The 13605-nt window shown below is 37.7% G+C and overlaps 1 protein-coding gene across 1 annotated transcript; it reads right to left on the bottom strand.

Annotated features, from left to right (window-relative positions):
• Window positions 1–4423: 4423 nt before the first annotated feature.
• On the bottom strand, window positions 4424–11944 carry LOC118799191 (free fatty acid receptor 2-like). Its single transcript, XM_036558921.1, has 2 exons — window positions 11581–11944; window positions 4424–5821 (listed from the first exon to the last, which is right to left on the bottom strand). Exon 2 carries the CDS (start codon window positions 5815–5817, stop codon window positions 4816–4818), a length of 1002 nt encoding a protein of 333 aa, XP_036414814.1. The 5' UTR covers window positions 5818–5821; window positions 11581–11944; the 3' UTR covers window positions 4424–4815.
• Between the last annotated feature and the right edge of the window lie 1661 nt (window positions 11945–13605).

Below are 13605 nucleotides of genomic sequence, written 5' to 3'. Positions count from 1 at the left end.
TATGCCCACAGCTGAAACATAAACAACATTAAAAATAAAAAAGATTTGTTTGCTAGACAGCTACTGTTATGGTTATAAAAAGGTCAAAACAAAACTAAAGTGCAATAAAATAAAAGTTACGAATATTGTGAGAGCGCCCCCTGCTGTTTATCAGTGTCACCGCTCACCAGTTTCAGTTTCCATTTCCATAACGCTTTAGCCGACCGTGCTAACATTATTCTTCTTAATAAACAGCCAAACGTTCAACTCTGTCTCCCCATTATTCACCACCAACACTAACCTACTCAATCGAAGTCGACAATCAACTGTCATGCTTGTTACCTAGCAACCGCCGATGTTTGCACAGCTAAAACGTAAACACGTAATCAAAATAATGTTGTTAACTGTAAGTTAATTTGATACACAGTTACCATTACAGATATAAAAAGGTCCATACAAAACTAATGGGCAGTAAACTTAAGTTAAGAATATTGTGAGAGTGCCCCCTGCTGTTTATCAGAGCGTTACCACCCTGCTGAGAAAAAAAAAAAGCACAGACCAGCATGACTCCCAGGCTAATCTAAGATGGTTTATTCTGGACTATTGCTGGGCTGGTGCTGGTTTAGCTGCTCACCCAGCAGCTAAACCAGTTGACCAGCATACCAGCATCCAAAACACAACATATGCTGGTTTTGCTGGTGACCAGCCAGTCAAGTCAAGTCAAGCCACCATTCTGCAATGTAAATAAATGCAACATTATTATGCTAATAGTGAACTATGCTGCCTAAAACTGACACTTATAACAAGTTAGGGCATCACATGTTTTATCGTATCTGGATTTCGGTTAAGATAATAAAGTGAGGAGTTTTCATTCTATAATAGCTTCTGTCCTAAATTCACTCCTAACTGAAGAAGTCATGGTAACTAAACAGATAATATTTCAGAGTTAAGATGTTTCTGTAATACTGGCCTTAGATCCCATAAATAAGCGTTGGTGAGACTGGGTTACAAAGGGGCTGTTTCAAATTTGTAGTCTACCAATATGCTATGTGGGGTCTATCCCTGTCAGTGAGTTTGCGACCACTGTGATAGTTTGTCTTTGTTTGGCATTTGTTGTTATGGATTTTAAGACAGTGTTTAATCCCTCTCACAACAGGAAACGCTACACCTCCCTGACTCACAGTGAACACTGTCTCATGCTACTTGTAATTTTATCAGTACATGTGATGCCAGAAGAGTTTGCATCACAACTTGCCAGACTGTCTCTCTTTGACCCTTTAAACAGGCTTGCAGGTTTTGTCACTGATGCACCTGCAGTTCTGTCACCAACTATTTCACCTTCTGACCTCTTTGGGCCTCTTTTTGAGTGTTTTTACATATTGTTCTTTTTTTAAATAATGCTAAGTGAACCTGAAAGATAGCCAGGTGTAACTGACCTCAGGGCTTTTTGTGTTCGCAGTGTAAGTGAACTCAGAGAATTCAGTTTTCATTTTGGCCCTCTCGTACTGTACTGTAAAGCACTGTATAGGCTCTAAAATCTGTTATGTATCTCTGCTGTTGGAAGAAAACCTTGTATCTCTTTTTGTCAATTTCCAGTTTTTGACATAATTTGAAACTGCCTGTTGTCCTTTACATTGTGTCTGCACTGTGTCCCTCACCGGTATGACAGTGTTCTGTCACTACAATACCCAGCATGCATTGGGCAAATACGTCATACAATCAATGGGAATCCCTTTAAAGCAACAAAGAAATCCTGACTGCTGGAGTAGCAGCTGATGTAGAGGTCAATAAACACAAATGTGACTTTTACGAAAGATTGTTATCATGACATCACAATTTAACTAAACAAACTTAACAAAGTTATCTTGAGATCATGACTTAGTTTTCTTGTGCTCTTGAGATAACAAATGTTGATATCTTGTGATCACAACTTAATTATATATGTATAGATATATATAATTATATATATCTTCTGCTCTCAAGATAACAGCTTTGTTGAGATTTTTATCTTCAGATCATGACCTAATTATCTTGTATCTCATGATAACAAAAGTTGTTATCTTGAGATCATGACTTAGTTATCGTGTGATCTCAAGAGAACAACTTTTGTTATTTCGATATCACAAGACAATTAAGTTGTGATCTCAAGATAACAATCTAGAAAATTACCACAGCTGATGGCCTCCCCAGACTTCCCTAGACTTTTGGCTTCCAAGCTGTACTGCCAGCTTTTACGAAAGTTCTTCCCACCTTCAAGATACATCATCAAAAGGGGGTCTTCCTCATCTTTAAACCCCAAAATCTTGCTCTGTAGACCACTGTGGCATCACTGAAGGAGGCAAGCTAGGATGTTTACAACATTCGTCTCTATGTTTATATGTTTTCTTTTTGGTCAGAGTGCCCCTTTAAAACTGTTACTGTTGCTCTGGATATCATCTTTGGCTGTTACGGTGACCTGCAACATAGGCTAATGATAAAGAATTGTCTTTCCTGGAGGAAGAAATGTTCAATGTGGTTATAATGAATTACTTATTGCACACTGTTGTATTTTATTATATTTTGTCACCATTTAATAAGTAATAATACATGTGAGGTCATGTGTTCACCACAGGTAATGCTTCGCATTGTTTATGATTGTTTATGTAAGTAGTGGAAGACTGCGGCTGTGTCTGTAGGATGAACTTTGAGGTTCTTTAACAGTAAAGCAAAGTATCAGCCAGACTGGGGCGGCTTTGATTTCACAATGCATTTATCAATTGCATCACAAACTGAACCACAAATGACCATACTGACCATTTCTGAACATTACTGGGGGCTTACCAACCTAATCATGTTATTGATATATATTAATTTATATTTTTGTTAGCAATCAATCAATCAGTCAATCAATCAATCAGCCTTTATTTAAACTTGGAGTACAGTGTGGGAGACCCTTACATTTACAATGTAATTTGTTATTTTTGATTAGGTATCACAAAAACATTTCTGACCTGAGGTTTAAATAACCTTCAGTTAGATTTGTTTCTGCAAAAAGTGAAAGATTCTGTACTTTCACCTAAAAGAAAATTATTAAAATTACGTAAAATTACCAAAATACTTTTGTAGATGTTTGTATCCACCTTTGAATTGGTAATTTCGGGCTGTCCCTACCTCACAGACATTGAACTTCTGTATGAAAATATTCATTAAAATCTTCCAATAACACAATTACAATGTCATTTGGTTCATTTCCAGGCAATTTAATGTTAAAAGAAAGATTTTTCCCTAATAATTTATTTAATTCACAAAGAAAAGTTAACCTATGTCAAAAACGGAACATTTTGATTTATTTTGATGCACAGGAATTTGCATCATCATCTTTTTTATGTGTTATATATATACAACCTTCAGTTATTTTAAATAAAAATCGCTTAAAACAAAGATTTTAATAAAAATATTTTGACAAAAACAATTTTTCAACTTTCTTTTCTGCTCTATGTTGTATGCTTATGTTTTCACTGCATTAATATCAGCTTCATCGGGAATATGATCTCTGTACTCCACCCTGTTACACACTTCAACCCTGTTATTGAGTCATTTATGGTGAAAACAGCTCATATAGTGTATGACATATGATGTATATATAGTTCATGATTCTCTGATGAGGGATATCACATTTTTTGATGGTTAAGTACTTTTTTTTGACTAATGCTTTGTCAAAAAAACACCAAAGGAACAAGTCAAGGCATAAAACAAACACTTTTCACAGAAAGTGCTGCCAGTTCCTGCTGAGGTAATAAACCAGGCCTTTCTATGCAAAATGTGAGACATAATCACAGGAGGTGTGGACAATTTGAATAATCTGCAACATTTACATTTAACATGGTCATTTATATTAAATATTTACATTTGCATTTATATTTAATATTTACATTTTCATGTAACATTCACACTTAGCATTTACATTTCTTATTTACAATTAGTTTAATTTTTAATCATGATTTTTAGTAAACCACTACACTGAATGCTAACGCTGTCTAAATGGGTGGAAACTGAGCTAAATGTTAAAAAAAGTCAGCTCAAAAAGAATAATAAGATTTTTACCTTTGGCATCCTACAGTGTACCATTTATTAAACCCTGCAAAGATTCATTAGGTCATTGGGTTTTACACCTAATGGCCTTTCAATCTATGGTCTTTCAGATAAACAGACAAATGCTAAGCATCTTTTTTCACTTCAGCTAATGTTACTAACCTAGCGACATCATAGCTTAGGCCTACTTTACCTTGTAACCTGTTACCTTTTTGTAGGAAAACAGCGGGTTGGTGAAGAGTTAGTTAGCCGATGCACAACATGATGTTCACTGAACAATTTTGAAACTTTTATACCATTAAATCTGCATGATAAGAGTATAAAATTAGCTTGCAGCGAATGTTCATCAGCACTCTCACTGCAGTGCTTCCTCTCTGTTGCTGATCTGGTAGCCATGTAGATCCACATGCTAGACAGCTCTGCAAATGTATTAAATGAGTCCAGAGCTTCGGCCTGGACTGACTAAACTTGCCAAAATGGTGGATGGTAGACGAGTCCAATAAGATACTGTCATGTCATCGCTGAATGATTTAAGTCCTATAACAAGAAGTGGTCTGTGTTCAGTTTGTTTATGGATTCCTTTAGCAGAGTCTGGGTTTGTTTGCCATATTTTCTTTGGCATGACACCACCCGGTGATGGGAAAACATCCTCAGTTACTTCCCTCACTATTTTTATATGGCATTTCACTGTCCTTCCCCCGTAGTGGTCTTAAAATTAACCATAATGTAAAACATAACAGCTTTGAAGACGATCTGCTATCAGTGTCAAATGGCCTGACAAGGCCAGTTCTCTGTCTGTTGCCATTGCGATGCACCTGCATGATGGTTTTGCATGTTTGCAGTGTGGTCACCTTGCCTCACTGTATTCTGAATAGTGCTGACATTAGTTATCCCAATGCCGGGGTAACTGGTCTTAGGCTTGTGCCTCAGAAGCCCCTTTAGATTTCCTTGGAAAGAGGCTGAGGAGAAATAAAAAGTGATGGGGTCGAATATCGTGTTGACCGTGGTGAGGAGCAAGGCCTCAGATCTCCAGGAAACGTCTTCCTGGATGATGAATCCCTGAATGTGTGTGATGTTGTAGGGCAGGAAGCACAACACAAAGACCAGCAGTGTGCCCACCGCCATGCCCACAGCCCTCCGCCGCTTCCCCTTATTGAGATTGGATGTCCTCCGGAGGATGAGAATGAACCTTGTGTAACAGAAGATGCAAACAAAGAGCGGAAGGACATACAGGACCAGGCACAGCTCCAGCCGCATGGGCAGCACCACGTCCAGCTGAGACTGGGTGAAGTTGTTGTAGCAGTCCTGGATGTGGCTTTCCCCCGTGGTGAGGTGGTCCACGATGTAGACGAAGCAGAGATGGGTGGACGTGGTGATCCAGATGAAGCCGCTGCAGATGATACCATAGAGAGCCTTGCGATGGATCTTGTATTGGACGGGGAACGCCACGCACAGATAGCGGTCGACGCTCACGGCCATCAGCAGGACAGAGCTGGTGTAGATGGTGGAGAAGAAGAAGAAGGTGGTGACGGGGCACAGGTAGCCTGGGAGAAACCAGCGCATATCCGATGCCGCCTCGTACATCTTCACGGGCAGGAAGGAGAGGAACAGGAGGTCAGAGATGGTCAGGTTCAGCAAGAGGATGTCAGTAGGTGTGGGTTTCTCTCGAAGCTTCTTGACGAAGGCATAGAAGGCGAGCGCATTTGCTGGCAGGCCAATCAAGAAGGTGAGGATGTAGACAGAGAGGATCACCTGCCCTGAGACCATAGCTCTGAGAAATGCATGAAAAAGATGATTCTTATTATGTTGGAAGTTAATGACCCATAGCCAGTCCATGCTTTTCCCTATTTCAGATCCCAGCAAACCCAAGTGAGACAGTATTTACAAAATGAACCTGAACTTAAACCAAAAGTATTTATAAGATAGATACAATCTTAAAAATGAAGGTGCCAAAAAGGTTGTTTACTTAATGCCATAGAAGAACCAGAAAACTTTAATTGGGTGGTTCTTTCGAGGATCAAAAATAAGGTTTCGCAAAGTGATTCCATAAAAGAACCAGTTTTGGTTCCCTTAGAGCTTCCAAAGGGTGGTTCTTCAGAGAACTAAACTAAGGTGACACATAGGGTTCCTTTAGCAATGTCATAGAAGAACTAGTTTTTGTTCTTTAAAATTTCCAGTGCATGGTTCTTTAGAGAACCAAAATAAGGTCCCACAAAGGGTTTCTTTAGCAGTGCCATGGAAGAACCACTTTTGGTTCTGTAAAAAAAAACGTTTGAAAAAAGCATTTTCTGGGTATGAAGAGCCTTTTAGAGGTTTAAAGATGTTAAAGGTTCTGTACCAACTGAATTGTTCATCATACTCACAGAGCTCTTTTTTAAACATGGTTCCTCAGGGAACCAAAAGTGGTTCTTCCATGGCGTCACTAAAGAAACCCTTTTTGGGATCTTATTTTAGTTCTCTAAAGAATCATCCATGGGAATTTTTTCAAACCCTATGTGTCACTTTATTTTGGTTCTCCAAAGAACCATCCATTGGAAGTAGTTCCAGTTCTAATCTGATTAGCTGAGTCATGTTCAAAGCCACTGTAAAATACTCAATATATTGACATCTGACTGCACAAATTGAATTCTGTGTTAATAAGGCAGGTTATTAAAAAACACTGTGGTGATTGTGGAATAATATTTGGCCCTTATGCTGCTTGGCAACAATAACACACTGTTAACACTCTGTGTTTTTTGATGGAAGAGTTCATAACTGCAAATATTATTAATAATAAATTAAATGATTTATTAAACATTGGTGCATTTTATTATACTACATTTTGTCAGCAAATTATGAAAGCAGTAAGCTACAGGTGGTCAATTGTGGCTTATTGCTTTATTAGAAAGCTGATTACTTGATTCAGGTCAAACTGGAACAAAACTGTTTAGACTAACTGAGGCTGTTTTAGTACTGAAACTCTGTATTAAGGCCAATGAACTATGGACTTCATGTAACAGATACAGTACAGAGCACCCAGTGCAACTGGCCTTTGGAGGGGAAAATACTGATGAAATTGTTGCTATACTTAAGTATATTTTTGGAAAATTTTTACTTGAATTTGACTGCTTTTATTTTTACTCAATTATATTTTCAAGAGAAAAGTCAACTTCTCTTCTTATTTTATCATTTAGCTCAGGGATGCACAACTCTGGTCCTGGAGGGCCAGTGTCCAGCACAGTTTGGTGATTTACCTGCTCCAACACACCTGATTGCATTTATCTGTTAATTGCCAGGTTAAGTGGGTATGTTTGAGCTGGGAAACCTCCAAACTGTGCTGGACACCGGCCCACCAGGACCGGAGTTGTGCACCCCTGATTTAGCCCTTCAAAATACAGAAAAAGAAAATTTAGTTTTATGCATTTTATGTATATTTACTTTTAAAACATCCAACCACCTTTAGATGTGTAAAATGATACACTATTTAGGAGCAGAACAACAAAATATGTCTATCACATTGTTTGTATTTAATGAAAGATGTTTGCAGACGGCCAAGATCTGCAGTTCTAAAATCACATGTTGGAACATAGACAGACATGCTGTGGAATCTGAGCTAGAGCTTTCGAAATTCATAGCAGAACTTCAAAATCTATGCAGATGTGTGATAAGATACAGGCAATCAGTGCAATTTTTAAACGGGGCTGATATGAGCTCTCTTTTGTTGTTCTAGAGGATGAGTGGCTTTCTGTAGTAAGAAGAGCATTACAGTAATTAACTCTGCTTGTAACAAATACATGAATAGAAAAGGCAGAATTCAGTGATATTTCTCAAATGATAAAAGCTACTTTGGTGAATTGCGTTGACATTCAGTATAAAACAGAGCCCAGAGTCTAAGATTTACACACAGGTTTCCTACTTCAAGTTTGGTATATGAAGTAAAAGAGCCAATCTGCTCACAAAGCAGCTTTCTCTGAGTTTTAGTACCAAGGATCAGTATTGCTGTTTCTTCTTGGTTTAGTTGTGATATCCACTGAGATATATCTGACACACAGCTGGTAAGCTCATGAACAGTCTTGATTTTTAAGAAGCTATGGAAATGTACAATTGCATCAGCATAGCTGTAAAAATAGATATCGTGAAAAGCAAAGGCCCTAAAATTGGACCTTGTGGGACTCCACAAAAACTATTTTTTATGAATGATTTCCCAGTGAAACTAAGAACTGTCTGTTCATTAAATATGGTTTAAACTGTTCTAAAACCATACCTAAGAGGCCTACCGGTGAAATAGTATCTTGTGATCAACTGTATCGAAAGCTGCAACAAGATCCAATAACACCAAATTAAAAGGATTACGTGCATCACCGCTAGAAACAGGGTCAAGATCACATGTGCAAAAGCTTACTATGTTTCTAACAGTTGTGAGCTCCTGATAATAGATAACACAGAAAGACGTCATAACTGATTTAGGTGGCTTATCAAGAAATTCACAGGAACTTGCTTCAGCAGTTATAATGTACTGCAGTTTAAATGCTGTTTTATGACAGTTTCTTTTAAGCTGCCATATTTCCTCATTCACCTGTGGATTTTTATGAGTAAGCAAGTTTTTCCTCCATTTAACTGGTGCAAGAATGTCAAGAGTTTCCGTTAGTCTAGCATTCAGACCACAGATCAGATATCACGATTGTAAACATTTTTAAACATCTCAACTGTATTGTAAAATGACATTTAGACACTCCCTTCCTGCCTTGTATGTTGAATGGTCTGATATGAAGACATCAGAGATGACTGCCAGATCAGTGATGTGACCTAGTTTAGTGACTGCCAGATCAAGGATATGGCCTATAGCTTGTGAACTGAGCATGCTATTTGAAGTCAAAGGTCTCTAAGAGTCAAAGGAATTCTGTAGCATTACTGTCCGATGTGGTATCAATACATATGTGGTATGTAATTGTTGTGGTATCAGGTTAAAATCCCCAGACAGAAGAATTCTCCATAGCTTGTGGGTGCAATAGTTCTTCAAGTTTTAACAAAAAATTGCTTGTGAGGTCTTTATATTGCAACCGAGTGTACTGACAGATGAAGTAAGAACCAGGTTTTGTTTTAGCTAGAACTGGGTTAATCAGCTAACTGACAGACTAAAGGACAGCTAAAAGGCTGAACAACTCAATTAATACCACAGAGTTTGAATTGAAGTCTTTAGTATATTATTAATTGTAAAGCATACTGTCACTATCCAATGAAAAAACAAGTATCTCCAAAATAGTAACTTTACAGTAGACAGCAAAAACCTTCTTTACTTTCAGTGTAAATTAATATAAAAAGTTCTAAGCAATTTTGGAGCATTTCTATTGGTCCAATCATCATGTAAAGGACAGCTGCTGAGCTCAAATGATGCAGAAAAGTAAAAATGGCAAAAAATGGAGATACATGTTTTTCATTGGACAGCGATGATATGTTGGAAATATATTGGAATTGATGTTCAACTTCTCTCAAAGTTTCTTGCTATGGGACTTGATAAACCTTGACCAAACAGGTTTTTCAACAAAATAGCATTCTACTTTAAATATAAGAAGGCTGTTAAATGTTAACTAACCAGAAGAAAAGTAAGGCAATTACTGTGTCTTTAAGAGCAGAGTAAGCTCTCTTGAGGTTAGGATGGGATATCTATTTTAGGCTCTGCAGACATTTCGGTTTACGAGGTATCTTTCTGAAATGGATTCAGATTATTCTTCACCTTCAGCATGTGTCATAACCAATGGTCTGTGATCTGATCCCTTCCCTCTAGCCAGGGGTCCCAGACAGGGTTGTCCCCTTAGCCCCCTTTTATTCTAATTGGTTCTCAAACTGCTGGCAGAGCTTAATAGGCAGCATGAAACTGTGAAGTGTAATTTGCTTTTCTAAAATTAGATTCTGATGAATATTCTCCCCCGCTATTATAACCCCTGCAGATGCTACCTCTGTGGATGTCTAGATGAACAGATGCAGACATAAAGCGAACTCTGTCAAGGTTTATAATGCATGGCAAAAAAAAAAACCTAGACAGAAATTTAAGACTTTACAGACATCATCTGAAAGAAATCATCTGATCCTGCTTGCATTTACAATTAGGCCTGCTATGCAAGGGTTATTTGGGAACGGTTTCACAACTATTCTGACTTGTGAAACTCTGCGAACTTCTGATCTTGTTCTCCATTTTCAGTGTGGAGTTTTAGCATGTGTGACAACAAAGTACTAATCTAATTATTACAGCAAACGCTATTCTTTACAATTCTATTAAGGTATGGTGGCAGATTACAAGATACTTTCAGAGAAGTTGGGCTATAATTTTGCTAGTTCCCATATGTGGGAATCCATATTTCTTCCCTGTTGTAGGAGGAGAAATTGTTGGTGCGGTGGTAATTTGTTAAGCGGAAACTATGTATAAATTTGCATTAAACAGTGCTTTGTCATGATATTTGCATTAGTATATAACAAAAAGGGATAAGGTTCATAAAATGACTGCAATATATGATGTTGGGTGATGAATGTTCTCTTTCAGCTATCCATGGTTGCTTGGCAACAAAAACAAACTCTTCTTCTTGGCAGAAGAATTGTTAATTGCAGTTATTATTAATACATACTGAAATTATTTAGGGAGAATTGTGTGTTTTATAATAATTTTTGTTCTCCTGCAGGAAAGCATCCCCATTAGATCACACTATCGCCACCATGTTTCGCTGCTGGTATGATTTTCTTATTGTGGAATGCTGTTTTAGGTGTTTGCAGTTAGGTGCAAGCAATAAAACATTTGAGGAGCATGCTTATGCTTGCTTGCTTGCTTATTCATATAATAACTTCATATTTTGACTGAACTCTATTGAATAACATGATAAACAGTGTGAATGTGAATTTAAGTGAGTAATTCATGTTGAATAATTAGCATAATTCATGGATAATAAGGTCTTAAAAGCATGTTTGTGGTTTACTTTTACACCTAATACATGCAATGGTTAGTGATGTCAAATAACAGACCTCCAATTATATACAAATACAAGTTATAATGCATAAAGTTTAATGCAGAGTGATTAAACCATTTACAGTAATAAACCTTAATAAAGCCCCAATATGTTTTCCTGAAAATAAAGTGATACTTTTTACTTTTATACACTTGGGTATATTTAAAGGTAGATACTTTTTATTTTCACTGAAGTATATTTGTGGCTACTTTCAGTTTATTTAAACTGGGCAGGCTTAAAACTATCACTTTAGTACAGTTTGTCTGGTGAGAACGAACAGTAAATAACCTTTTGACAGTGGTATTGACACCATCATGTTTCCTAAGCCTTTACTCCAGCATGCCTGTGTTAACATATTATGTGTGCATCATGATTAGAACTAATAAGCAGGGAGGCATAACCGGCTGTACAATGACTCTTGGTTTAATGTCCCATCACAGACAAAGCATGTTTCAATGACACAATATTACAATCTCACTTATCATGATATAAACATCGTTCTGACTATATTCACTGTACTGTAAATTCTTACTATTATAAAGGAGTATGTACTTACATTAATGCCAGGAATATGAAATGCCAAAAAGAAGCCTTTCCAGTCTTTGCTATTCTGTCACTGCTGCCCCACCTACATCACTCAACATTCAGCAAAAGAGGTCCATTAACACATCCATCCATTGCAGCTACGGTCCTTCTTTGTTTTGTTTGTAAGTTATTCATTCACGCTGCTTCTCCTCTTAGGCAGTAAGTTGTTCTCGGTCAGAACAGCGTCTTGGTCAGACCTTCAGTCTTGATGCGGTAGTTCCTTCTGCCTAAGTAATGAACACCAATAAATGAGGGCCATAAACTCTGAGCGACTTTTATGAGCAAGCAAGGCCATCTGTTTTTACACGCCTGTATGTTGCGTGGCTGCTTTTCAAAATCTTCCCTGAGCACGTGATGCCCTGTGTTTATAGTAGGAGCTACATTTAAGATTAAACAAGGAAAGGCTCACCCTTTCCCGTTGACTCTGTGAGCTCACAATGTTTGTAAAAAGAGAATCACCCCTGCCTTCGTCACTTTTCAAACAGATTTTCCATCACAGCGGGGTTGAAACACAACTGGACGGCATATGTTGCTTAATGATGCACATGTAATGTAAATGATGATATGTGAAGATTGTATTGTGGCTTTTTAAAATTACATTTAAGTGTACATGCAATTGATTTGTGAAGACCTTGTGATGTTTAAACCTTTTTCACAGTAGCCATAAAATGCAATTTCCGCCTGTTTTGGAGCTCCCTCAGTTGAACTATGCATTTTTTCTTTAATGACTGTGCATATGTGAACACGCCAAACGAAGTCAGGCCCCTCTAAGTGGCCCAAAAAACCGAGACCACCTCTCAAGGTTCATTTGTGGTTCGACTGATTTGTCCATTGTGTCCACTTTTGCTTTATTGTAAAGACCTCAAGGCTCATATTACACACAGCCACAGCCTTCAGCACTTCAGCAGTTAAAAACAGACCAAGGCTCATTTATAAGGTTCTATTCAGGATAAAGCCTGTCCGTGATCTGTGACAGCAGCAGCCCTGACATATTAAAGCAATAAGATGTGAGTGATTTTACTGTGTTAAAGGCTGATGCTGGGCACGCAACACAAAGTTATAAGCTGCTTTCACACTGAAATTCACCCCTGCTCTTTCAAACACACAATTTCGTTGTGTACGTGGATTTTTGCTGGGTGGAGCTCAGCGATAAGCACAGCCGCAGGGTCATTTATCCAATTTTGCATGATGCACCTTGGACAATGGTTTCGGCGCGGCCTATAAGAGAGCAGCAGGCGTGTCTGGTAGTTACTGTAATGGCCATGAGGTGAATTTTGACTGAAAACACAGTCATCATTGACACAAATTACATTGTAGACGGTTAGATATTTCATTTGTCAAGTAAAATTTTCCAGTTTTCAACAACGTTTTACACATTTATGCACTGCTTTTTACAATGAACCTCTCAATGAGGCAGAGACTTCAGCGTTCAGCAGTGTTCTGTTTATGAGATACTGCAACAGAGCAGTCTGACAGGATTTCAGCTGAGCTAGACAGCAGCTAAGACATGGAAGTAGGTTCAAGATGCAAAACATTTGCTTAGCCTTGTTTAGCAAATCGGTGAATTAGCTTCATTTTTAGTTGTATTTCTAGTAGCCATGTTTAGCTATTATGCTGCTCCTAAATGGAACCAGAGAGCATCAGAAGAGCCCCATCACTGGACACTTTTAAATCCAGACTCAAATAGTTCCTATTTGAGCAGCTTTCAGTGCAGTTTAAACACTGTTAGTGGTCTAGCACCTTTTCATCCGTAACGGCACTTTTTATCCTAATTTAACATTTTATTTTTAATGTAATTTTTAATTGTTCTAATTTAATTTAAATCAATTGTTTTAATCATGTTTTAATTCATATTTTCAACTTCTATTCTCCTTTACTTTACTTTTTTAAATAACTCTTTTCTCATTTGTAAGGCACTTTGAATGACAACAGTGTATGAAAGGTGCTTGTGGAGAATTCTAGAATTCTGTTGGTGTCTGAAGTGTTAAATAATATT

Source organism: Colossoma macropomum, unplaced genomic scaffold (assembly GCF_904425465.1).
Source record: "Colossoma macropomum unplaced genomic scaffold, Colossoma_macropomum, whole genome shotgun sequence".
Lineage (NCBI taxonomy): Eukaryota > Metazoa > Chordata > Actinopteri > Characiformes > Serrasalmidae > Colossoma > Colossoma macropomum.
The sequence above is the reverse complement of the archived record's forward strand: the minus strand, read 5'-3'. Positions and strand labels throughout refer to the sequence as shown.

What these genes read in the sequence shown, in the direction of transcription:
- LOC118799191 (XM_036558921.1), bottom strand. Translation starts at nt 5,817, where the DNA reads ATGGTCTCAGGGCAGGTGATCCTCTCTGTCTACATCCTCACCTTCTTG.